Source organism: Sus scrofa, chromosome 13 (assembly GCF_000003025.6).
Source record: "Sus scrofa isolate TJ Tabasco breed Duroc chromosome 13, Sscrofa11.1, whole genome shotgun sequence".
Lineage (NCBI taxonomy): Eukaryota > Metazoa > Chordata > Mammalia > Artiodactyla > Suidae > Sus > Sus scrofa.
Genome location: NC_010455.5, coordinates 121,065,436 through 121,093,065, shown reverse-complemented (window position 1 = coordinate 121,093,065; position 27,630 = coordinate 121,065,436). Strand labels below are relative to the sequence as shown.

General features: G+C 41.5%; 2 protein-coding genes across 7 annotated transcripts in view; both read left to right on the top strand.

Annotated features, from left to right (window-relative positions):
* Window positions 1-11,349, top strand: part of LAMP3 (lysosomal associated membrane protein 3) — a 35,944-nt gene extending 24,595 nt beyond the window's left edge. Inside the window, exons 5-6 of one of the 4 annotated variants that reach the window (XM_003358698.4) lie at window positions 960-1,130; window positions 10,873-11,349. In XM_003358698.4, the coding sequence (XP_003358746.1) occupies window positions 960-1,130; window positions 10,873-11,006 (305 nt within the window). In that variant the 3' untranslated portion in view covers window positions 11,007-11,349. Of the gene's footprint in view, window positions 1-959; window positions 1,131-3,621; window positions 3,847-10,057 lie in introns of those variants that run through there. The other 3 variants (XM_021069890.1, XM_005670019.3, XM_021069891.1) reach the window with 3 other exon arrangements.
* MCCC1 (methylcrotonoyl-CoA carboxylase 1) overlaps window positions 22,371-27,630 on the top strand; it is an 87,470-nt gene continuing 82,210 nt past the window's right edge. Inside the window, exon 1 of one of the 3 annotated variants that reach the window (XM_021069887.1) lies at window positions 22,371-22,889. In XM_021069887.1, coding sequence (XP_020925546.1) covers window positions 22,819-22,889 — 71 coding nt within the window. In that variant the 5' untranslated portion in view covers window positions 22,371-22,818. The remainder of the gene's footprint in view (window positions 22,890-27,630) is intronic. The other 2 variants (XM_021069888.1, XM_021069889.1) reach the window with 2 other exon arrangements.

Sequence of the window (27,630 nt, the reverse complement as noted above, 5' to 3'; positions counted from 1 at the left end):
CTAGCCTGGGAACCTCCATATGCTGCAGGTCCGGCCCTAAAAAACAAATAATAATAATAATAAAATAAAATAATACTCAGAACACAGAATTCAATGTGTTGGTTTATTACGCTACTGTTTCTTATTGTTAACAGCAAGGGGACCAGACAGATGGATCCTCTGGCCCATGACTTTTCTCCCATTCGGGAAACCAAGGTATATTCAGAAAGGTGCCTGGTGGAGGTGGAATTAGAGCAAATGGAGTTATTATATGACTTAAAGATTTAATCCCATGTGCCTTGAAGCATACACTGCCTTGCAAAGGATGTACTGCTGATAAAACAGGGCCAGTCCTCCAGCAGGTTCCTCCCTCCCAGCAGTACTCTGATGGGCGGAGATAGGCCTTTCCCATATCTTTGTTTCCACAGATGATGCCACAACCCATCCCAATGATGGGCTCTGTCCTTCCTTTTGGTATATTAATGCATTCAGTCTGGTGAAATGCAAATAGCTGCTTGGTAACCTTTCATGTCTTTGCTCTACTTCATTATGAGTTCATGTAACGTTGTCTTGGAGAACCATCTTACTTCTTTTATTTCTAAAGTTTGTGTGGGCAGTTTTTTTGTTTTTTGTTTTTGTTTTTTTTGCCCAAGCATTGACATAGTCTCCACCAACTCTGCCCCCAATGATTTACACTAACCGAAGAAACAATTCTGAGATGTTTTTATTTCATGGCTATCACTTTCCAATTTATGTGAGGTTGCCCCTGTATTCTGCAAACAGAGCACCAGCAAAAAAAGTCCCCAGAGAGCACCAGGGTGATGCTTCATGAGGCAAAGGTGTCAGATAAGGACACCTTTGTGTCAGAGCCACCTCTAAGGAAGGCCAGTTCACTGCACATGGCCATCCAGCAGTGGCTGGGGTTCAGTGGATATTTGCCAGGATTCTTACATGCTGATATTTCACCTTTGGGTTGTCAGAGAAAGTTTACCAAGGAATGAAAAATGCTGTGGTGATGTTTGAGACCATGATCGGGCACTCCTTCAAGTGCGTAAGTGAACAGAGTATCCAGCTGTCACCCCACCTTCAGCTGAACACAATGAACGTCCAGCTTCAGGCCTTTGATTTCGAAGATGACCACTTTGGAAATGGTAAGTTAAGGGCTCCTCAGGTTGCAAACGTAAACTTCTGAGACCCAGGAATAGTTTTAGGTTGTTTTTGTTGAAAGCTTTCCAAGGGACAAGAATCCCATGAACGTCCTAGAACAGTGTGAACAGGGTGATTCCACAGAGCTCTTAGGGTCCAGTTTCCCTGGCCGGTCCTCCCTCCCACCATTGTATGAGTCAATACCAACCTCCAAATCAGACCCCTCAACCCACTCGTGTCCACCACCCTCCCACAGTGGAATATATGCTCCTTGTCTGATCAAAATGTACATTCTAACTCATTTAAACACACACACATATTCAATGAAAGAGTCAGAAAACACCATCAGCAACCTACCTTGTACAAGCTGGTTGAACGCAGGTGTCACTGGAGAACACTAAAAATCCTGAGTATTAGTGATTTCTAAAATGCAAGATTTTAGAATAGATTCCTCTCCTACTTACAGAGGAAAAAGAGAAAGATGTGATAATTTGACACAGAAATACACTCCATTGGATCCCCTCTTCTCAAATCCAAGCTGTTCCATCCAACCAGTTCTTCATCATTAGTCTTAGTTTCTCTGTAACTTCTGCTTTGGGTTTTTACCACTGCAGAGGGAAGCAGGTCCTAGAAAGAAGGCCAGGGACAACCCAAGGTGACTTTCCAAAAAGCCCCCTTTTCCCCAGTGGGAAAACAGTGTTATCAGAATTTCTACACTTGGGCAAGAATTGAACTTCACTTTCTAAAACATCTGTCTCATAATAACTCAGTGACATTATGAGTACTTCTCAACTATCGAAAATAGATTTAGCTATAAGCTTAGCTATGAATTAAATTTTCTATAACTTGAGTCAGATTTCTTTTTGAATTCCATTGTAAAGCTGAAGATGTGTCTGGCAGAAAATTTCTGATATACTTGACGGAAAGCCTTTAGCTAAAGGAAGGATTAAAATGTTACTTGCCTTAGGTCCCTTGATTTCTGTAGGTTTTGTCTGAGCCCTACAATCTTCATTTTAGACCTTTGCCACAGCTCTAAGATTAAATATTAAAATTTGCTAGTAGGTATTGCCCCCTACTTTGTCTTCTTGTCTCAAAATACCCAATTTGGGGAAACGTTTAAAAATTCATTATGAAGTCTTGAAAAACCTCTGTATTTAATCATGTGCTCTTAAAAATAAGGCACACACTTGCTCTTTCTTCCCCTCAGAACCTGTGTGTGGCAGGAAGGGAGCAGGTCTGGGGAACCTCTTAGTGGCAGAGGTGAGAAATAAAATCTTTCAGCAGCACACCTGGCCTGCTATTAGTAGTGCTCACAAGCAGATGTAGAAAGCTATTTTTTCCAATCCCTCCCTTGCCCTCTCATATGAATAGTCACAAAACCCTGTCAGTTCTCCCTTCAAATTGTTTCTCTTGTTCATTCCACCATTGCTGCTTCAGCTCAGCTCCTTATTCCCAGTCTTTGTGCCTCAAATTTCAACTAAAGATACTCACAGGTGAAGTTGTATGTCATTCTGTAAATAATATTTTCTGCCAGAGAGTAAGAGAAGAGGAGAAAAGGAGCAGGTTAACAAATAAAAGTTACCATGCAATATGGTGTTACAAATGGAATATGTACCAAGGGCTAGGAGAGTACAGAGGAAGGTGTGACAAACACAGTGTTTGGAGAAAGGGGGTCAGGGAAGACCTGATCCATGGGTGACCCTTCAACAGAGGCTCAGAGAACTAGGGAAAAATCCAGCGAGTGTAAATGCTTAGCCTTGTCAAAGAGAATGATCCTCTCAAACAGTAGGTTCCAGACCCCCACATTCTCTCTAAAATCTCAGAGCCTGCAAAGGTCTCTCCAAGTACCGGAAGCCCAGGCTGGCTAGCAGCCCCTTCAAGAAGCACAGGGCTTGGGAGTTCCCCAGTGGCCTAGCAGGCTGAGAATCCGGCATTGTCACGGCTGTACCGTAGGTTCGATCCCTGGCCCAGGAACTTCAACCTGCTGCAGATGCGGCCAAAAAAAGAAAAAGAAAAGAAGCAGCAGCACAGGGTTTAAAAAGAAAACTTTGGCCACGTAATTTGGTGCAGGTCCATGTTTCTGAAGTCGGGAAACAAGGCTCCTGGGCTTACCCTGGCTGGAAGGTCAAGACACAATTGTGATCCTGACCCTCTAGACCAAACCAGCATTTCTCAAATTTGGATCCACCTCGCAGCTGCATCAGCATCACCCAGGGCCCACCTCCGACCCACTGAATCATAACTGCTTGAGTGTGGGGCCTGGGGAGCTGCAGTTTAACATACCCCTTATGTGATCACAGGCACCACATCCATTGCACTAGTCCCCTCCCTTCCGTCTTCACGTATTTGTGTGTCTGAGGCAGAGGGAGGGCCCAGCAACATCTCTCACTCACTTTCCTTCTCCACGAAGCTGAGGCAGGCGGGGCAGTATCACTTCCCTGCATTGTGACCATCCTATACATCCTATAACACCTGTTACTCTGACTTCAATTACAGCGGATGAATGCTTCAGTGACAGAAACAGGAGAGAAATCCCCGTTGCCGTGGGCCTGAGTATCGCAGGACTGCTTGGCATTTTGCTAACAGCATGCCTGGTGACCAGAAAGAGGCCCACTAGAGGATATGAACACTTGTAAAGACCCACCTTCTTCACAATGTGCAAGGTTAAGGCCTTGGAAATTCTGGCTGCATATTTAGACTGAAGTAAAGGGATTGACTTTTCTAGTTGCCTACTCCATTCTCCCAATCCAAAAGGGCCATCAAAGCTAGCTACAGGGTAGCCCCCTCCTTCCCACTCCATTTGGCTTGAAGTCCATCATCCACACCTGAAAATACAGGTCTAGCTGCAAGAACTAGAGACAAGAGGCAGAGATGTGAGCAGAGTCCTTATGAGAAGGAGAAAGCAAACACTGAAAAGGAGACTTATGGGAAAGACATTTTCAAACTACACAATTTTGAGTCTCAATATCCAGGTGTGTTTGTTTGGTTTTTTTAATATGGCTTTTTAAAAAACCAATCCATTTATAAAATAATCTCATGCAGCAGGAAATTCCCCCTCCCCAAAAAAATCCATTTCAAAATAGATTCTAAAGGAGTTTTAAACTCCTTGATTTTGCCCAATTCCTGATTTGCTTAAATTACCAATGGTCTTGACAGACTATCATTTTTTAAAAGACATTTTCTACACTATTATAATGTATTATTTGCAAAAAAAAAAAAAAAAAAAAGAGAGAGAGAGAAAGAAAACTTCCCTTTTTTTTTTGGCCATGCACACGCAAGGCATGCAGAAATTCCTAGACCAGGGATCGAACCCGCACCACAGCAGCAATCTGAGCCACAGCAGTGGCAATGTTGGATCCTTAACCTGCTCCACCACCAGGGAACTTCCCCCTTTCCTTTTTTTAATGTACCTACCAAAGATTTTGGCAAACAGAAGAGGCTTAATAAATGTTAAGCAGAAGAGGTAGATCTACCCAGATTATTACCCACTTTTCAGCACATTTTTACAAAAAAAGAATTGTAAGCCAGGCTTGGACTGTTATTCATGGTTTTCTATTGCATTGACTTGTTTAAATAGGAGAACTGGGGGAGTTCCCGTCATGGCGCAGTGGTTAACGAATCCAACTAGGAACCATGAGGTTGTGGGTTCGATCCCTGCCCTTGCTCAGTGGGTTAACGATCCGTCGTTGCCGTGAGCTGTGGTGTGGGTCGCAGACACGGCTCAAATCCCGCGTTGCTGTGGCTCTGGCGTAGACTGGCGGCTACAGCTCCGATTAGACCCCTAGCCTGGGAACCTCCATATGCCGCGGGAGCGGCCCAAGAAATGGCAAAAAGCCAAAAAAAAAAAAAAAAAAAAAAAAGGAGAACTGGGGTTTTTATTTCAGAGAAAGGAGAGAGTAATGCATTTCTGGATGTTTTTAACCACTTTTCCTAATAGAAAGTTGTCTTGTTTTTCTACATTTCCCAGTGTTGCCATTCAGTATTTTTAACAGGAAGTTTATGAAAGTTGGCAACCACTGCTTATCTAGGACATGGACTACTTTCCCTTGAGGTATTGAGGGGGTAGGGAGAGCACACAGCAGCTTCAAGAGAGCTTCAAACACCCCTGAACAGGCTGGAGAGTGAGGACATTTCTGTTTCCTCCTTACCACAGGAGGTGTTGATGCAAATCTGGGATTGAGGACTCAGTGTTCCCCAAAGCCACTTGGGTGGAACAGCAAGGGCTTAGCTTTGGAGAGATGCCATCCATCTGCATCTCCTCCCTCCAGCAGGTGTCAGTCAGTACCCACACCAGACACCCATTTCCAGTTCAGCCTCAAGTGTACTTGGAAGGTTCTATACCACAGAGCACGGGTTATGTATTTACCGTGCCACCAACCATCTTGGAGAATGACCTAAAGAAGGTTCTAGTGTGGAAGTTTCTCCCACAGCAGATGGAAAATGAAATGGAATTAAAATCAAGAGAGGGAGAAGGCAGTTCACTTGAGTTTAATTTGCCTTTCAACCATCTTCCTGAGTTCTTTGAAGTGATGGCTGCTGCTTGGACTCCTATGATCTACCCATCCCCCCGCCACATCAGTTGTCTTTAAAATTGCTTTGAGGAGTTCCCGTCGTGGCTCAGTGGTTAACGAATCCGACTAGGAACCATGAGATTGCGGGTTCGATCCCTGGCCTTGCTCAGTGGGTTAAGGATCCGGCGTTCCCTTGAGCTGTGGTGTAGGTTGCTGATGCGGCTTGGATCCTGCGTTGCTGTGTTTGTGGTGTAGGCCGGAAGCTACAGCTCCAATTAGACCCCTAGCCTGGGAACCTCCACATGCCGCGGCAGCGGCCCTAGAAAAGGCAAAAAGACAAAAAAATAAAAATAAAAAAAATAAAATTGCTTTGAATTAACATTCTAGTGACCACAAAGAGCAGAGGTGTCACTTGAATGATTAGTAAATAAATGCCTGGATGCATTATTGCCTCGCAGGTCTGCCCATTGTCTGCAGTGATGTTCCAGGAGGGTCCCCAAGAGAACGTGCTGGGATTGAGAGTGTGGTAAACTGGATGTCAGGAGGTGGCTCTCTCTGTCCCCTAGGGTGCTACCCCAGTGGCCCCCAAGCTGTCTCTTGTGCTGTGAGGCCTAATTGCAGAGTGCTGCTTGTCCTTTTCTGTCTGGGCAGGAAGCTGCTGAGAGTGACTTGGGGAAGACTCACAGGGGGCCTTCTGAGCCTCCCTGGCAGCACTGGCCCCTTGCCTTTGGCTCTCCCACTGCTTGAGCTGGTTTCAACTCAGTTTCTCCCTTCTGCTGATGGTGGAACTCCTGAATTTACCCCTCTCTCTGCAGCATACCTAGAGGTACTAGAAACCTTCACTAATGCCTGCCTGGAGATAACCTGTCCATTGTTTTGCTTGTTTGTTTGGGTTGGTTTTTTGTTTTTTTTTGTTTTTTTTTTTTTTTTTATCTTTTTGTCCTTTTTAGGGCCACGCCCGTGGCATATGGAGGTTCCCAGGGTAGGGGTCGAATCAGAGCTGTAGCCTGTCCTTTGCTAATTTTGATGTACAGTTGACTCTTGAACAACGCTGGGGGCGAGGGATGCCCGCCCTCCCGCAGTTGAAAATCCATGTAGAATGGTTGTCTCTTCGTTTACATGGTTCCCTCTGTCCCTGTGTTCTCCAAGCACCGGCGGGTAGAGTAGTCCTGCAGTATTTACTATTGAAAAATATCCACCCGTAAGTAGATTCGCGCAGTTCAAACTGGTGTCCTTCAAGGGTAACTGTATTTCCTTCTCATGAATGTTGTTTTATCAACTGGAAGCACACGGAGAACACAGTTTGGGATCCTTTTCACCTGCACACCATAAGCATTCTCCAAGCCACTAAAGGTGCAAAGTGTCATTCTTATGCCTGCTGTCATGAATATGCTATCCACATAAACAATAATTTACTTACTATTCTGTTATTGTTGCGAAGCTGTGTTATTTCCAGGTTTTCACAATTATAATGCAAATAAAGAATTACGTATGAATTACATACAAAACATAGATTAACAAATGTATATAAATGTGTGCCTGAATTTTGATTTTGCCGCCTAAACTGTTTAAAGTGGTTATAATTTATCCTTCACTACTCATTCTTAATTTTTAAGAAAAAATGGGAACAAAACACTACATGTAGATTGTTTTAAAAATGTTAAGCCCTATAGAAATACATGAAATGAAAAATTGGAGTTAAAATAGTGACTAGAATTATCTTCACAGAATTTCTCTTCCTCATTATCTAATAGATTGAAGGGGGAATTTGTTTTACATCACCAGTAGCAATTAAAAAACACATAACCAAATGCAATAAACATTTTTAATTGATAAACAACAAAGATACAAGACTCAGAGGAAGAGGAGAGAGGGACAGTGAGCTGGGCTCCTAACCCTTTCTCCCCAAGAAGCCAATAGTGAGAAAAAAATATCCTGTGAATGTTCACTTCCATTCTTAAAACTGGAGAGAAACAGAGTGGTCACTCTATTTCTTCAAACCAAGAGTAGTGAAAATGACTCCTGGAAAGCTGAAGCAGAGTAAGCACAGACTGATGAGAACGAACTGGGGCCTCAAATCAGAGGACACCCCCAGACTGTAGCTAGTTCCCAATGTAAAGAAAAGAAAATAGAATCCAAATGCTTAGCTCAAAGGGAAACATTAACTAGTATGAGCAGGATGAAAATAAATTAAATGACCACTATGCAAAATTACTTCAGCAAGAATAATATAAGGTGAAATCAAATTATGGGTACAGAGTTTTCATTTTGCAGGATGAAAAAAGTCCTGGGGATGGATAATGGTGACAGTTGCATAAAAATGTGACTAAACTTAATGTCACTGAAGTGTACACTTAAAAACAGTTAAAATGGTAAATTTTATGTTGTGTATATTTGTCCACAATTTTTAAATTTAAAGGAGGGAGGGTTAGAAAGGAATACAGTTGAGAAAGAAAATATAACTCAAGGAGCAGAGAGAAAGTCCTGTCAATTAGTTTTTGCTGAGAATCACTTAATAAGAATATGAATTCCATATAACCTGAGCTAATAGGGGAAATGTTAAAATGAGCGAGGTGAAGAGGAGATCTAACTCCTAAGAAAACAAATTGAGGGCGTCAAAGCAATACCCTGATATAATAAATGGAAATAGTAAAAGGAAGAATAGATAGAGCTGAAAACTGAATCATCTTCAGAGAAAAAAAGACTGAGATAATCAGTTAATACAGATAAAAATTAAGATTATAATATTATAGGGGAGCTGCTAGGTAGGAAAGATATTTAGATCATCTAAAATAAGGACAACTGGTGCCTCTGAAATACAGAGTTAAAGATTTTTAAATGATTTATTTGATGTTTTAAGAGATTTTCCTTAAAATAAATAATTGAAGTTGCAAATTGAAAGAACATGATATATGCCGGGGTGGGGGTTGGAGGCACCTCATACAAAAAGCTTAACATTAAGACATATTCAAAGTAGGTCCTAGAATTCTAAAGATATAGCGTCAAAGCTATAGCATTCCCATTGTGGCTCAGTGGGTTAAGGCCCCAACATTGTCTCCATGAGGATGTGGGTTCCATCCCTGGCCTTGTTCAGTGGGTTAAGAATCTGGCATTGCCACGAGCTGGCTGGCATAGGCAGCAGTTGTAGCTCTGATTCAACCCCTGGTCAGGGAACTTCTATATGTGCCAGGTGCAGCTGTGGAAAAAAAAAAAAAAGGCAGAGATCCTCAAACAAGAAATAATTCAAGGTGTACAGCACCAATGAGCTCTTCTTCTTTTTCTTCTTATTTTATTTTTTTGTCTTTTTAGGCCCACATCCATGGCATATGGAAGGTCCCAGGCTAGGGGTCAAATCTGAGCTGCAGCTGCCAGCCACAGCCACAACCACAGCCACAGCAGTGCAGGATCTGAGGGGCATCTGTGACCTACACCACGGCTCATGGGAACGCTGGATCCTTTAACCCACTGAGCAAGGCCAAGAATCGAACCCGCATCCTCATGAATATTAGTCAGATTCTTAACCCACTGAGCCATGATGGGAACTCCCCCAATGAGCTCTTCTTAAAGCTACTGCTTAACAATAAAATTTGATAAGGTCTGAGAAAAGCCACATCATAAACAAATATATCAGCAAACATCCCTCAGCAACAGAGAAACCAGAATTTTGGGGATTTTTTTAAACACATTTTATCTATTTAAAGAATTAAATATAAAAAGCATTAAACAATTATGGATCTGAGATTTTTATTATTATTCCTTACCATATATGAAATTATATATGTATATGGTTCTTCATCATAGCATTATTTGTAATAATAAAAGATTAAAAACAAACCAAGGGTCCATCAACAGAATATTATGCAGTTATTAAAAGAAAGAATGAGAACATACATGTTTATGTATTTATAAGGAAAGTTACCATATACATATATATATATATATAATTTTTTTTTTTTTTTAGGGCGGCACCCACACCATATGGAGGTTCCCAGGCTAGGGGTCTAATCGGAGCTGTAGCCGCTGGCCTACACCACAGCCACAGCAATGCAAGATCTGAGCCGTGTCTTCAACCTACACCACAGCTCACGGCAACACTGGATCCTTAAATCACTGAGTGAGGCCAGGGATCAAACCCCCATCCTCATGGATACCAGTCAGCTTCATTACTGCCAAGCCACACAGGAACTCCTGGCTCTTTTTTCTTGGAGCTCAGGTGAGAATTGGATTAATAGTGATCCTTAGTTCAGGACATGATTTCAGTATTGGCTCTTGGAAGACTACATGGCCTATCCTCTCATCTGTAAGACAGAGATACAGTTCTCCATTTACTTGTATTCAGTCAAGTTCCTCTATCCTCAGGGCCTTCCATCTTTCTTCACTCAAGACTGTTTACATTTTTTTTTTTTTTTTGTCTTTTCTAGGGCCGCTCCCGCCGCATATCATATGGAGGTTCCCAGGCAAGGGGTTGAATCGGAGCTGTAACTGCCAAGCCTATGCCAGAGCCACAGCAACAGGGGATCCTAGCTGCGTCTGCAACCTACACCACAGCTTGTGGCAACACCGGATCCTTAACCCACTGAGCAAGGCCAGGTATCGAACCCTCCTTAACCCACTGAGCAAGGCCAGGTATCGAACCCACAACCTCATGGTTCCTAGTCAAATTCATTAACCACTGCGCCATGGCGGGAACTCCAAGACTGATTACATTTTAAATGAACTGAATAAGTACTCTCTAACAGATCAAAGAAAAAAGAGTTTCGACAAATTTACAAACTTTCACTTTTAAGTTCTCATAAATAATTACGTCTATTTTCTAATGCTTCTTGCTCACGAAAAGCAACAAAAGAGAATATTAAGTGTGACAAAAATATATTATAAAATGGAGAAACATCACATGTTTTCAAGAGATCACATTTATGGTGACAGTCTGTTTTATATAAGCACAGAGCAATATCTGAAAGAAAACAGAGGTAACAATTATTAAATATCTATTAATTTCTGAACAGAGAAGTTTACCTTATTTCATCCTACAACAATTTTATATATTATTTGCTTGCTTTATGAATAAGTAAACTGCAACACTAAATAACCCACACAGGTTTACACAGTTAGTGGCAGAATTAAAAGTCAAGCTCAGGCCTGACTCCAAAGCTCATATTCTCCCCAACTTTAGCCTGCTTTCCAGTCTGTCCTCATTAAACCTTATTGGCTGTATTGTGTTTGTGTTTTCTCTTAGTGGACGAGTGTTCATCTGACTACACAATTGTGCTTCCTGTGATTGGGGCCATTGTGCTTGGTCTCTGTGCTGTGGGTTTGATTGTCTATGGAATCCGCCTAAAGCGTGAATCATCTGAATACCAGAGAATCTAACTGGTGCCCCACGGGAAAAAAAAAAAAACCTGGAGTGTGGAGAAGTCTTCCTTCGTTTCCAGGATGTTGAGGACTTCCTGTAGAGTATGGGTTCTTCCAACAATGTGAACCCCCATCTTTCACAAAAACCAAGTCATTTCTGATTCAAGTTCAAGCAGCACATCGATTTCTAAATATTGTTTGTTCAATTTTATGAAAGATCTTGTGAGTTGTTTAAGAACATTTTCTGGTTTCCTTGAAACTACTTCAACCACTCAAAATCAACATTCAAGATACATTAAATTAACATACTCTATGTAAAATGATATATGCTCCAAATTAAAAACCAAAGTGTCAATTGAAATTAATGCTACCTATGTTCACTTTGGGGATTTTATTTTATCCTTGATCTTTTCCATTAAAAATAAAAAAATGCTTCTGGGAGTTCCCGCTGTGGTGCAACAGGATCAGCAGTGTCTCTAAAGCACTGGGACACATGTTTGATCCCTGGCCCAGCACAGTGGGTTAAAGATCCAGCGTTGCTGCAGCTGTGGCATAGGTTGCAAATGCAGCTCAAATCTAATCTTGGGCTGGGAACTCCATAAGCCTCGGGATAGCCAAAAAAGGAAAATAAATAAATAAATAAATAAATAAAAGGAAATGCTTCTGTTTGTGTATAAAATGGATTTTCAGCGCTTTTCCTACCTGTGCTTTATGTGATGTTCATGTGCCTGGCAGTTGACTTACCCCCTTTTCCACTTTAAACATTTTCTAAAAATCATCAAAAAGAACAACATATTGCAGGTTGTCCTTTTTGATGTGACACCAAGAAGAACAAATCAGCTTATATTTTTATCTTCATGACTCCTGCTCCAGAATCACTAAAGACTAAGAATTAGGTGGCTACAGAGAGCATAATTAAATAATAAGCAAGAAACAGTAATAATGACCTTTCACTATTGAACACGTAAGTGCCAGACACTAGGCTAAGCAGTTTATATACATCTCATTCATTTTCAAAATTTACATATGAGTAAACTCAGCCTTAAGAAAATTAATCACTTAAATGTCACCAGCTAACAAGTGGCAGAGCTTGAATTGCACTTCCTGTTGGTCTAGTGCCAAGGTCTCTCTGGTCTTTTCACTACACCAAGTTGTCTTCAAGAACAATAACAGTAATTGCTGCCTGAAGCCTTACACTGGCATATGCTCCCTTTTACTGTGGAAATTTTATCCAGGATCATGAGAAATTAGGGTACATGAAAGGAAGACAATGGAAAGTGAACTAGCCTATCTTTAATGATGTTCCCTACTCCCTTGAAAGAAACTGAGGGGCTCTGTAAAACATTGCTTTAAGGCAGCACCTTTGGCCTATGGAAGTTCTAAGGCCAGGGGTCAAATCAGAGCCACAGCCAAGGCCTACACCACATCCACAGCAATGACAGATGGGAGCCAAATCTGCAACCTATGCTGCAGCTTGCAACAACACTGGATCCTTAGCCCACTTAGTGAGGCCAGGGATCGAACTGGAATCTTCATAAAGACAACATCTGGTCCTTAACCTGCTGAGCCACCACGGGAACTCTTGTTCCTCACTTTTATGGGATTGTTAAGCTGTGACTCAAAGCATAAAGGAATGGAGTAAATTTCTCAAGATCCTTTTTATTTGAAAAGAGAAATTGAACCACTAACCAGCTTTTCTTTCTTGAATGCCGACCCCCCTCTTGTGGTAACTTGCTTCTTCTGCAGTTTTATACCTACATTTTCCACTCTGGTTCACTTTATTCTGTAGAGCAGCCTACCAAAACTTTTATTTTTTTTTTTAAGTTTTATTGAAATATAGTTGACTTACAATGTTGTGATAATTTTTACTATACAACAAAGTGATTCTTTTATACTCACATCCCTTATTTTTCAGACCAACAATTTTATTCCTCCCTGTTTTTATTACCAAAGAAATGAACTAAGTCAGGATATTAACAGAAAAGACCACATATCCCAGCATTCTTTTTTTAATTTTTATTTTATTTTTTATTATTACTAATTTTTTTTTTTTTGGTTGTTGTTGTCTTTGTCTTTTTAGGGCCACACCCGCGGCATATGGAGGTTCCCAGGCCAGGGGTCCAATCAGAGCTACAGCTGCCAGCCTACACCACAGCCACAGCAATGCAGGATCCAAGCCGAGACTGCAACCTACACCACAGCTCATGGCAACGCCTGATCCTTAACCCACTGAGCAAGGCCAGGGATCGAACCCGAAACCTCATGGTTCCTAGTCAGATTGGTTTCTGCTGTGCCACGATGGGAACTCCCCCTAGCATTCTTTAGTAAAGGAATAATTCAAGTCACACTGGAGTACATATTGACTTTCCTGACTTACTCTCTTATGACTCAGAAGGGTTGGCAAGGCCCTGACTTGAGTCTTAATAGAGTATTGAATTGTATTAAAAGTTTTTGTAATAAAAACTTCTGAGATTCATTTATGTCATTTGTTTCTTATACTTCAGTTCTTATGCTATTAAAATTTTTGTTTACAACCTTAGTGGAGATTATTGCTTGAAGCAATATGTTAAATCATCCTCCTATAAATAATTTTGTTCTGTACTCCATTGCCACATTGTTACTAGGTAGGAAGACCTAGTTGAGAGAAACTGAACTTCTAAGAAAATAAACCATATTAAAGTTGCAAATTAAAATTTTCAACTCTTAGTCCACAGAGCACAAATCAGCCACAGATAATACAGAAACAAATGAGCACGACTGTATTTCACCAAACTAAGTGGCTGAACTATGAGCTATGGTTTTCTGGCCGCTGTCCCATTACAGAAATTGGACAACCAGTTGTATATGCATGAAAAATTACTACATATGTACATAGAAAGAGGTGGAAAATATTCATAGTAGCTTCGATCATAATCATCCCAAACTGGAAACAATCCAATGTCTATCATCAGATGAATGGATAAATAAATTGTGGTATTTCATGTAATAATATACACACATTAATGATATTCAAAGACATTATGTTCAATGAAGGAAATCCGTCATAAAAGTGCACATACTGGAGTTCTTGTTGTGGCTCAGAGGAAAAGAACTCAACTAGCCTCCATGAGGATTCAGGTTCAATCCCTGGCCCTGCTCAATGGTGTCACCATGAACTGCAGTGTAGGTCGCAAATGTGACTCGGATCTGGCATTGCTGTGGCTGTAGTGTAGACTGGCAGCTGTAGCTCTGATTTGACCCCTAGCCTGGGAACTTCCATATGAAGCACCACCTGTCGCCCTTAAAAAAAAAAAAAAGCACATTCTGAGTCTCAGTTATCTTTGGCTGTGTAACAAATTGCTCCAAAACTTAGCAGCTTAAAACAATAATTATTTATTTAGTTCATGACTCTGTAGATCAGATCAGCAATATGGCCTGAGCTTGGTAGGGTTGTTCTTTTGATCTCAGTCAGGTTCATGAACGCATCTGCAGTCAAGAATGGATGATCATGTTAAAAGTATGAAGAGAATGCAATCAGCAAAGTCCAAATTTCAGGAAACAATCTGAATTATTATTTTTTAAATAGTTAAGGCATTTAAAATTGAGGTTGAAGGGCCTATAGATTAGTAGAATCATAAGAAATGTGTCAACCAAACTGTAATATCTGAAATTTTTGGGGGGCTACACCTGTGGCATGTGGTTGAGCCAGGGATCCAGTCCATGCTGCTCCAGCTATAATCAGAGCCATAGCAGTGACAACACTGGGTCCTTAACCTGCTGAGCCCTGAGGGAACTCCTGGTTTGGACTTTTTTTGAAGCTGTTTCAAAAAAAGAGTAAAAATTAACTTTAAAAAGTTAAAAAGAAAGATAAAAATACTTATAAGGTAATTATAGAAAGTTGAACACTAACAATATTTAATAATGTTAAGCAATTAATTATTGCTAATATTTTTGGTATAATATCTGTGGCTTTTGAAAAGATTTAATATTTTGGGTGTATACATACCAGAATACTTATGGAATTAAATAATGGCTGGTATTTGCTTCAAAATAATCTGGTAAGAGGTGGGGTTGGGCAGGATAGATGAAAAATATTAAGCATGAGTTGGTGACTGTTGAAATTGGGGAATGGGAGTAGAGATTTATTGTATAATCCTATCTATTTTTGTAAATTTTTCCACAATAAGATGTTTTTAAAATCAGGGGATAAACAGTCATATGCAAGGTATAAAACATCCTGTTTTTGCTGGATGTTGTGACTCCTGCAATGGCAGGAACCACTGCAGCCTCCTGACATTCACTAGGAATGGCTTATCGCCATTAGAAAGTATTTTAAAATCCTTTAGTACATAATGTTATAGTGAGTCATCACTTTGTGCCCTAGTTTTAGCCTAAATATACTAAATGAACACCCAAGAGGCTGAAGGGCTGCTCTACACTTCTACTGGAGCACATAAGAGGACAATGGGTCAATATAATAAGTGCCCTCATGCAGGAACTTGGAGATAATCATGCCCACACCAGGACCAATAGGTGGAGCTACAGAGAGTACAGCACACCAGCATCCATCTCTATACTTCTACTTCTACCTCCTCTCCCCCATTTTTTTTTTTCTTTTTTGTCCACCCCACAGCATATGGAGTTTCCAAGCCAGGGATGAGATCCAAGCTGCAGCGGAGGACTACACATCTGGAGCAACCCAGGATTCTTAATGCACTGTGTCAGGCCAGGGATTGAACCTGCATCCCAGTGCTGCAGATACATTGCTGATCCCATTGTGCCACAGCAGGAACTCCTCCTCTCCCCCATTTTGTTTTAACCAGATTTCGACATTAGTTATTGTTAAAGTCATGTCTGTAGAACTTTGCAAAGCACAGAAAATTCTTAAGAGGTAATGGTTAAGTACCTTAATTCTACCTCTTGGAGGCATGGACTATTAAGAAAAATTATTTACAATGAAGAAACCCGGGAGACAACACATTAACCAAGCTATAAAATTAACACGCCATCGTGGGACACACCAACATTGTGTACCTCCTGATGAAATCAACTAAGCAGGGTATAACATCACTTCTGTCTTAAAAGCATAGCCTGGGGTTCCTGTGGTGGCACAGAAGTAATGAACCTGACTAGCATCGATGAGGAAGCAGGTTCGATCCCTGGCCTTGCCCAGTGGATTAAGAATCCAGCATTGCCATGAGCTGTGGTATATGTCACAGATGAGGTTTGGATCTGGCATTGCTGTGGCTGTGATGTAGACCAACAGCTGGAGTTCTGATTCAACACCTCGCCTAGAAATTTCCAGATTTCGGTCCTAAAAAAAAAGCCAAAAAAAAAAAAAAAAAAGCATAACCTTAATCGAGTCATGAGGAAATATCAGATGAACCAAACTGAGGGATATATTACAAAACAGCTGGCCTCACTCTTGAAAAAAATGTCAGTGTCAGAGTTCCCGCCATGGCACGGGGGTTAAGAATCCTCCTACAGCAGCTCAGGTCACTGCAGAGGGGCAGATTTGGTACAGATCTGGTCCTTGGCCCGGGGCAATGGGTTAAAGATCTGGAGTTGGTACACCTGTGGCATAAGCCGTTTCTGCGGCTCTGGAACTTCCATATGCCACGGTTGTGGCCATTAAAAAAAAAAAAAAAAAAAGCCAGTGTCATGAGAATCTGAGAAAACCTGAGGGAACATTCCAGATTAAGGGACATGACAATTCAATGCAGTGTGTAATAACAGAGTTTTGTTTTGATATCAGACACCATTGGAGCTACTGGTCAAATTTGAATCATGTCTACAGTATAAATAATAGTATTTCATCAATGCTGATTTTCCAGTTTTGTTCATTGTTCTATGGATATGTAAGAGACTCTCTTTGTTTTAGGAAATACACATTAAGGTAGTTAGGAGTAAAAGAGGGCATCATGTGTGCAACTTATAAATTGTTCAGAAAAAAATGTGAGTGTATGCATGTTTGTGCATGTGAGTGTATATTTGTACACGGAGAGAAAAAGTGAAAGCAAATGTGGTAAAATATAAACACTTGGGAAATATAGGTGAAGGGTACTATTCCTGCAGTTTTTCTGTATGTCTGAAGTTATGTCAAAACAGATTGCTTAAAAGTTATATATTCAGGTACCAAATTCAAAATATGCAAAAGACTGTATAATAAAAAGTTGTCACTGTCTTATCCCTGTCCTGAAGGTGACAAATTTTCTTTTCTAAAGGATATTGCTACATACATAAACATGTATTTTTTTCCTATTTTCATGCAAATGATAGAATAATAACCACAGTTCTGCACATTGCTTTTTACACTCATCAATAAATCCTAATATGTGAGTACATACATAGCGCTGTCTCATTCTTTTTATAGTGGCTGCATAATAACCCATTAAATGTATAACTGTACATCTGTTTAACCGGACTCTTAATCAGTTTGTTATTTCCCACAATGAAAAAATGTTTCCTTAATCAGACATCATTTCAAATATCTATGAGTAGATCAAATTCTTAGAAATAGTTTTGCTAGGTCCAAAAGTTAATGAATTTGCAATTTTGATAACTATTACCAAAGTACTCTGCATAATAGTTATGTCAAGTTTCACTCAATAATGATAGTATTCTTGGAGTTCCTGTTGTGGCTCAGTGGTTAACGAATCCGACTAGGAACCATGAGGTTGCAGGTTCGATCCCTGGCCTTGCTCAGTGGGTTAAGGATCCGGCGTTACCGTGAGCTGTGGTGTAGGTTGCAGACGTTGCTCAGATCCCGCATTGCTGTGGCTCTGGTGTAGGCCAGTGGCCACAGCTCCAATTCGACCCCTAACCTGGGAACCTCCATATACCGTGGGAACGGCTCAAGAAATGGCAAAAAGACAAATAAATAAATAAATAATGATAGTATTCTTATGCCTCACTAATTACAGTGTGTTATTAAACTTTTTGATGTTTGCTAATGTGATAGGTGAAATATGGTATATCATTTTAGTTTTAATTTGTATTTCTTTGATTTGGAATAAAGTCAAGTGACTTTTACATTTCTTTACATTTCCATTTCTGTGAACTTCTCATATTCTTTTTTTAATTATACTTGTTAGTTTCCCCCCTAGCTTTATTGAGGTATAATTGGCAAATAAAATATATACGTAATGTGTACAATGTAATGATTGTTATATGTATATATTGTAAAATTATTACCACTCTCATGTGGTGAGAATACTTAAGACCTGCTCTCAGGAAATTTCAAATATACAGCACAGTATTATAATTTTAGTCACCATGCTATATATTAGATTCCCTGGAACTTATAAGTGAAGGTTTGTATGCTTTGACCAGCATCTCCCATTTTTCCTCCCACCCCTCAGCTCCTGGTAACCACCATTCTACTCTCTGTTGCTATACATTTGACTTTTTTTTTTTTTTTTTTTGTCTTTTCTGGGGCCCCTCCAGTGGCATATGGAGGTTCCCAGGCTAGGGGTCTAATTGGAGCTGTAGCCGTAGGCCTACACTACAGCCACAGCAACGCAGGATCTGAGCCATGTCTGCAACCTACACCACAGCAAGGCCAGATCCTTAACCCACTGAGCAAGGGCAGGGATCGAACCTGCCACCTCATGGTTCCTAGTCGGATTTGTTAACCACTGCGCCATGATGGGAACTCCTGACTTTTTTTTTTTAAGATTCCAAATGTAAGTGAGATTATACAGAATTTGCCTTTCTTTATCTGGTTCATTTCACTTAGCATAATGTCCTCGAGTTTCATCCATGTTGTTGCAAATGGCATTTCTTACGGTTGAATTATATTCCATTGTGTGTGGGGGGGTGTGATCTTCTTTATTCATTTATCCAGTTCAACCAATACCTAGGTTGTTTCCATGTCTTGGCTACTGTGGATAATGTTGCAATAAAGACAGTAGTGCAGGAGTTCCTGGCATGGCTCAGCGGAAACAAAACTGACTAGTATGCATGAGGACACAGGTTCAATCCCTGGCCTTGCTCAGTGGGTTAAGGATCCAGCGTTGCTGTGAGCTCTGGTGTAGGTTGCAGACGTGGCTTGGATCCTGAGTTGCTCTGGCTCTGGTGTAGGCCAGGGGCTACAGCTCCAATTAGACCCCTAGCCTGGGAACATCCATGTGTGGCCCTAAAAAGACAAAGAAAAAAGAAAAAAAAAAAGATGTTAGTGCAAATATATCTTTAAGACACTGATTTTGGAGTTCCCTTGTGGCACAGTGGGTTAAGGATCTGGCATTGTCACCACAGCAGCAGCAGCAGCTCAAGTCACTGCTGTGGCTCAGGTTTGATTCCTGGCCCAGGAACTTCCACATGCCGTAAGCACAGCCCCCCCCCACTACCCCCAAAACACACTGATTTTGTTTCCTTTAGATATATGGTCCAGAAGTAGTATTTCTGAATCTTATGGTGTTTCTATTTTAATTTTCTGAGAAATATGAATATTATTTTCCATAACGACTGTCCAATTTATATTCCCACCAACAGTGTACAAGTGTTTCCTTTTCTCCATGTCTTCACCAACACTTGTTATCTTTGGTCTTTTTTTTTCTTTCCTTTTTTGGCTACACTCACAGCCTATGAAAGTTCCCAAATTTGAGCCGTATCTGCCACCTACATCATAGCTGAGGCAACACTGGATCCTTAACCCACTTTGCCACAGTGGGAACTCCTCTTTTATCTTTTTGTTGATAGCCATTCTTACAGGTGTAAGGTGATATCTCATTGTGGTTTTGATTTGCATTTCCCTGATGATTAGTGATGTTGAGCACCTTTTCATGTAGGTGTTAGCAATTTGTCTTTGGAAAAATGTCTATTTGGGTCCTTTGCTCATTTTTTTTTTCCTTTTTACTGCCACACCTGTGGCTCATGGATGTTCCTGGGCTGGGTTCAAAACAGAGCTGCAACTGCAGGCCTACACCACAGCCATAGCAGCACCAGATATAAGCTGCATCTTCCACCTAAGCCACACTTTGCAACACCACCAGATCCTTAACCCACTGAGCAAAGCTGGGGGTTGAACCCACATCTTAGAGACACAGCTTGGTGTTCTTAACCTACTGAGCCACAATGGGAACTCCCTTTGCCCATTTTTAAATTGGATTATTTGGGGTAATTGGATTATTTTTTGGCTATTGAGTTGTATGAATTCTTTGTATATTTTAGATATTAACCCCTTATTAGATGTATGGTTTGTAAATATTTTCTCCTATTTGGCAGACTGCCTTTTCATGTGTTGATTGTTTCCTTTGCTGTGATGAAGCTTTTTAGCTTGAGGTAGCCCCAACTTGCTTATTTTTGCTTTTGTTGCCTTTACTTTTGGTGTCTTTTTTGCCATTTCTTGGGCCACTCTCGCAGCATATGGAGGTTCCCAGACTAGGGGTCTAATCAGAGCTGTAGCCACCGGCCGACGACAGAGCCACAGCAACATGGGATTGAGCAGTGTCTGCAGCCTACACCACAGTTCATGGCAACACTGGATCCTTAACCCACTGAGCAAGGCCAGGGATCGAACCCGCAACCTCATGGTTCCTAGTCGAATTTGTTAACCACTGAGCCACGACAGGAACTCCTACTTTTGGTGTTTTTTGAAAAATCTTGCCAATGTCAACAAGCTTTTTTCCGTGTTTTTTTCTAGTGGTTAAAGGCAGAGTTCCAGTTCATTCTTTTGCATGTGGATATCCAGTTTTCCCAACAGTATTTATTGAAGGGACTATCCTTTCCCCATTAGGAGTACTTGGCACCCTTGTCAAATGTTAGTTAATTGTATATGCATGGGTTTATTTCTGGGCTCTCTATTCTGTTCCATTGGTCTTTTCACATTCTTTGACAATTTTCTCTTACATTATAGATTTTTTCTTATTGATTTATATTAATTACTTATATACTAAGGGAAGTAGGCCTTCATCTGTGATGAGAATTTTAAATTATTCTAAGTTTACTGGTTTTTTCAATATGTATGTTTTATGTGCAGATTTTCAAAAAAATATGTAGTTGAATTTATCAGTTCTTTTTCTGTTACAGTTTCTGAGTATTGTGTTAGACTTAGAAAAACCTTTAAGATATCCCATGACGGGGTTCCTGTTGTTGCACAGAGGAAACAAATCCAACTAGGAACCATGAGGTGTCCAGTTCAATCCCTGGCCTCATTCAGTGGGTTAAGGACCTGGCGTTGCCGTGAGCTGTGGTGTAGGTCGCAGACATGGCTTGGATCTGGTGTTGCTGTAGCTGTGGTGTAGGCTGGCAGTTGTGGCTCCAATTTGACCGCTGGTCTGGGACCCTCCATATGCCGGGGGTGTGACCCTAAAAACCAAAAACCAAAAAAAAAAAAAAAAGATATCTCATGATACCTTCTAGCACTTTTATGCTTTCACTTTTTTATATTTAATCACTTATCTCTCTCTTTTTTTTTTTTTTTTTTGTCTTTTATGTTAAGGTTGCACTCACAGTATATGGGGCTTCCCAGGCTAGGGGTCGAATCCGAGCTATAGCTGCTGTCCTACACCACAGCCACAGCCACAGCAACACCAGATCCTTAACCCACTGAGCGAGGCCAGGGATTGAACCTGTGTCCTCATGGATCCTAGTCAGATTTGTTTCATGTTAGTTCTCTCAATTCATTTCTTTGTTTTTATTTTTGCTTTTGCTTTTTAGGGCTGTACCCTGCGCAGCATATGGAGGTTCCCAGGCTAAGGGTGACTCAGAACTATGGCTGCCAGCCTACACCACAGCCACAGCAACACAGGATCAGAGCCACATCTGTGACCCACACCACAGCTCATGGCAATGCTGAATCCTTAGCCCATTGAGTGAGGCCAGGGATGGAACCAGCAACCTCTTGGTTCCTAGTCAGATTCATTTCAGCTGCACCACGATGGTAACTCCTTGATTCATTTTTTGTTTTTTATCTTTACTGATTTATTCTGCTTTCCTAATGTATCCTTCCTAAACCTTGAACTGGAGATTGATTCACTTTCACTATAAATTTCCTATAAGCCTGATTTGAGCTATAGCAAATAAGCATTTATATGCTGTGTTTTCAGTACTTTTATTTCCTTGATATCCTGCATTCAATTTGACTTTTTTTTTTTTTTTTTTTTTGATGCTCGGGTATTTTTAGAATTTCCCTTGTGGTACAGCAGGTTAAAGGGCTCAGCTCTAGTCACCGCTCTGGTGTCTGCGAACTTCCACAAAACGACAAAATACCAAAACCAAAAGAAATCTCAAGTGGTTTTAAACTTCTAGCTAAATTTTATTTTTTTGCCCCACCCCAGGCATATGGAAGCTCCTGGGCCAGGGATCGAACCCTCCCCACTGCTGCAACCCTACCGATGGGATTCTTAACCCGCTGAGCCACAAGCGAACGCCTTAAATTTAATTTTAGTTATTTATTTCATTCGTTCTTGAGATCACTAGAAAATTTGATTATCATGCTCTCCACCCCGTTTACTTTCCCCCACGACTCCGTCTCGCCCGCTTTCTCGCGGCTTTAAGGATAAAAGTCCGAAGGACGGTTCCAGAAAGAAGGATAGCCAAAAGCCTAGGGAAGACAGAACTCCGGGTTTTAGCTGACCCTTCCTCTCGTTGGTACAAGGGGCGGGGCGGAGGAAGCAGGATAACCCCGGGACACGTGGCCCGACCAATCGCCGCCACCGAAGCCCTCCTCGGTTCTTTGATTGGTTCTGGTGGAGACGCCCCCACCACACCACGGTTGGCCTATTGGTTTGCTTTGACCTGGACTGTGGCCGGCAGAAGACCACGCACTGGAGCAACCGAGGCAGGGTTTTGCAGTGAATGGGACGCAGCTGTATGTTTAGGAGCCAGCGGGCTGCGGGGCTGCAGGAACATGGCGGCGGCCTCTGCGGTGTCTGTGTTGCTCTTGACGCAGCGAGTCACGAGCTTGCTGCTGCCGCCGAGGTAACGGCGGGTGGAGGGGCCTCGGTTCCGTGTTGGGGCGGGAATGAACTCTAAAGCCCTGTGGAGGCGTGGAGGGACAGAGAGTCGACTGGGAGGAGGGGAGGACGGAAGGAAAATTCCGGCGCACTTGGGGAGTTTCTGCTTCATTCTCGGCCTAAGGAGGGAGACCCGCCCAGCCCTTCCTTTTCTTCTCCCTTCCACACAGCCACCCTTCAGCCTTCTGCCCGTTTTTGAGGAGGGGGGGAGTGGGGAGGCTGGGCCTGCTGTCTCCATGCTCCGCTCGCCATAGGGACAAGCGTAATGCTTACACGGCTCCTAACCTTTAACTTAGTGTTTTCGCTGAATTTCTTGTGTGGGAAGCGCTGTTATCATCGCGCTTTTTGGTGAAGTCCGAAAGCGTCGCGGCTCGCTCTAGTTTACACTAGTAGTAAGAAATGGCGCCAGGATGCCCTGAAGCCTCTTTATGTTCAGGGGAACACTTTTGGAGTTCTTTTTCTTTGCTGAAATGAATCAAGTTAACAAAAGCAAACTTATCTCCCAAAGGGCTGAGAGGGTGTTTGGCCAGAAGCTTTGTACACAAGTTTAAACAAAACTTTTAGATAATCACTCTAGCTAACCTGACTTCAGATCCGGTTTGTTTTATTTATGTATTTATTTATTTATTTAAGTCTTTTTAGGGCAGCACCCAGGCTAGGGGTGGAATCAGAACTGTAGCTGTCGGGCTACACCACAGCTCAGGGCGACGTTGGATCCTTAACCCGCTGAGCAAGGCCAGGGATCGAACCTGCGTCCTCATGGATACTATCAGGTTCGCTACCGCTGAGCCACGACGGGAACTCCCTCCAGATCCGTTTTAAAGTATAAGCTTCCGTGGTAATAACTTTGGCAGGGAAGATATCTTCAGTTTTCCAGGTAGCAGGCTTCTTTAGCTTCCTTTGCTTTCCCTTCCCTCCATGTCTCTCTCCTTTCCCTCTTTCTGGAAAGACAGTATAGCTTACTGCTAAGACTGCAGTCAGAAGGCAGGAGTCCTGCTCAGCTCAGCACTGGGTGTGTGAGCAACTTTGGGCAAGTTGCTTATTAGCTCAGGACTTTATCTAGAAAGAGGTGATGATATTAATTCTTCCTGCCCAGGAGCACGGGATAGCTTTCCATAGAAGCAACTTCTTAATGTTGTTTTTTAGCCATTATTTAAAATTAAAGCTTAGATAATGGTGGAAAATGGAATAAACAATCAGAACAGTGTTGGCATAGATTATAGCTAAGTGATGTGTGGGAGGTGGTGTGTGGGAGGGGCAGTATCTGGCTGTCTGCTGGTCTTTACTGGAAAATGGCAGAGGAAAACTAGTTCAGCAGTGTCCTTAAAACTTAATCAGAGTCTTAAGCTGGATTTACCAAGAGGCAGCCATTTTATAGACACAGTGCCCAGGACAGGCCTTGAATCTTATCAATAAACTATCTGAAGATTGTGATGGGAAGAGGCTATGATCCTCGATCTTCCACTGACGATCAGGAAAGTGAGGTCAGTTGATTGGAAAGATGTGGGAAAGCAGGAGCCTTCTGAAAAAACCATCTTGTGCAACTCAAGTGCCAGAGCTGTGGGTCTTCCCATGAGCCCTTGGCAGATGTCAGTGTCTGACTGAGTGTACATCATAGGTCTGTGAGTGTGTGATTGTCCACTCTAATAATCTGGCCTCCTGCATCTGTGCCCCGGTGAAGGCTAGTCCTGTTCATTTACTGTTATATACATTCTATGTATATGTGCTACACATTCATAGTTACATTGTTTCTAATACACATTTTACTGTTTATGGCCTACTTCTGAAAGGATCTAAAATGGTTAGGTTTTTTTTTGTTTGTTTGTTTGTTTGTTTTTGCCATTTCTTGGGCTGCTCCCACGGCATGTGGAGGTTCCCAGGCTAGGGGTCCAATCAGAGCTGTAGCTGCCAGCCTACGCCAGAGCCACAGCAACGTGGGATCCCAGCTGCGTCTGCAGCCTACACCACAGCTTATGGCAACACCGGATCCTCAACCCACAGAGCAAGGGCAGGCAGGGATCGAACCCGCAACCTCATGGTTCCCAGTTGGATTCGTTAACCACTGAGCCACGATGGGAACTCCGGTTAGTTCTTTTTATTATTATTTTTTTCAATTTATATATTTATCTTTTTTTTTCTTTTTTTTAAGGGCCACACCCTCAGCATATGGTGGTTCCAAGGCTAGGGGTCAAATCGGAGTTACAGCTGTCAGCCTACACCACAGCCACAGCAACAGAGGATCCGAGCTGCGTCTCATGCAATGCCAGATCCTTAACCTAATGAGTGAGGCCAGGGATCGAACCCAAAACCTCATGATTCCTAGTCAGATTCCTTAACCACTGAGCCATGACAGGAACTCCCTAGCTAGTTCTTTTCTTTTTCTTTTTTTCTTTTTTCTTTTTTTTTTTTTTTTTGTCTTTTTGTGATTTCTTGGGCCGCTCTCGCGGCATGTGGAGGTTCCCAGGCTAGGGGTCTAATCAGAGCTGTAGCTGCCAGCCTACACCCCAGCCACAGCAACACGGGATCTGAGCCGTGTCTGTGACCTACACCACAGCTCAAGGCAACGCCGGATCCTTAACCCACCGAGCAAGGGCAGGGATCGAACCCTCAGTCTCATGGTTCCTAGTCGATTTGTTAACCACTGAGCCACAATGGGAACTCCCCCTAGTTAGTTCTTTATAACCTTAATTTTGCCAGATTTTCCAGAGGTGGACAGAAAAGACTAAGGTGGAATTGCTTCTGTAATTCATTGGTTTCTTGGTGTATTCTTTCTTAGCTGACACCTGATAGGCATTATATGAATCTGGCCTGCTTTCTGTCAGCTCTTGGTTAAAGTTTCATCATTAACTTATTGTATCAGTAGTTATCATAGAACTTAAAATTATCTTAGCCCTTAATGAACTTCTGCCTGGCTAAGACAACTCACACAAGTCCATTTCGTTTTTTTTTTTTTTATCACATCTGTAGTTGTATAATGATCATCACAATCCAATTTCACAGGATTTCCACCCCACAACCCAAGCACATCCCCCCACCCCCCAAACTGTCTCCTCCGGAGACCATAAGTTTTTCAAAGTCTGAGTCAACATCTGTTCTGCAAAGAAGTTCAGTCTGTCCTTTTTTCAGATTCCACATGTCGGTGAAAGCATTTGATGTTGGTGTCCCATTGTCTGACTGACTTCACTTAGCATGATAATTTCTAGGTCCATCCATGTTGCTAAAAATGCTGGTATTTCATTCCTTTTAATGGCTGAGTAATATTCCATTGTGTATATGTGCCACATCTTCTTGATCCACTCCTCTGTCAATGGACATTTAGGTTGTTTCCATGTCTTGGCTATTGAAAATAGTGCTGCAATGAACATTGGAGTACATGTGTCTTTGGGAGTCAAGGTTTTCTCTGGATAGATGCCCAGGAGTGGGATTGCTGGATCAAATGGTAGTTCTATTTTTAGTTTTCTGAGGCATTTCCATACTGCTTTCCACAGTGGTTGCACCAATTTACAATCGCACCAACAGTGTACTAGTGTTCCTTTTTCTCCCACTCTCTCCAGCACTTATTGTTTGTAGATTTTTTGATGATGGCCATTCTGGCTGGTGTAAGGTGGTACCTCCTAGTGGTTTTGCTTTGCATTTCACGAATAATGAGTAATGTTGAACATCTTTTCATGTGTTTTTTGGCCATCCATATGTCTTCTTTGTAGAACTGTCTGTTTAGATCTTCTGCCCATTTTTTGATGGGGTTGTTGGTTTTTTTGGTATTGAGTGGTAGGAGATGTTTATAACTGTTGGAGATTAATCCCTTGTCAGTTGATTGCAAAGATTTTCTCCCATTCTGTGGGTTGTCTTTTCATTTTGTTTAGGGTTTCCTTTGCTGTGTAGAAACTTTTAAGTTTAATTAGGTCCCATTTGTTTATTTTTGTTTTTACTGTCATTACTCTAAGAGGTGGATCTGAGAAGATGTTGCTGTCGTTTTTGTCAGAGAGTGTTTGGGCTATGTTTTCCTCTAAGAGTTTTATAGTGTCTGGTCATATCTAAGTCTTTAATCCATTTCAAGTTTATTTTTGTGTATGGGGTTAGGGAATGTTCTATTTTCATTCTTTTCCATGTGGCTGTGCAGTTTTCCCAGCACCACTTATTGAACAGGCTGTCTTTTCTCCATTGTATATTCTTGCCTCCTTTGTCATAGATTAGTTGTCTGTAGGTGCATGGATTTAATTCTGGGCTTTCTATCCTGTTCCACTGATCTATATTTCTGTCTTTGTGCCAGTACCATACGGTTTTGATGACTGTTGCTTTGTAGTATTGTCTAAAATCCGGGAGCCTGATTCCTCCAGCTCCATTTTTCTTTTTCAAGATGTCTTTGGCTATTCTGGGTCTTTTGTGCTTCCAAACAAACTTTAAAATATTTTGTTTTGAGTTCTGTGAAAAATGTCGTTGGTTATTTGATGGGTATTGCATTGAATCTGTATATTGCCTTAGGTAGTATAGTCATTTTGATATTAACTCTTCCAATCCAAGAACATGGGATGTCTTTCCATCTACTTGTGTCATATTTGATTTCTTTCATCAGTGTCTTATAGTTTTCAGAGTACAGGTCTTTTGTCTCTTTAGGTAGGTTTACTCCTAGGTATTTTATTCTTCTGGATGCGATGGTAAACGGGATTGCTTCCCTAATTTCTCGTTCTGATCTTTCATTGTTAGTA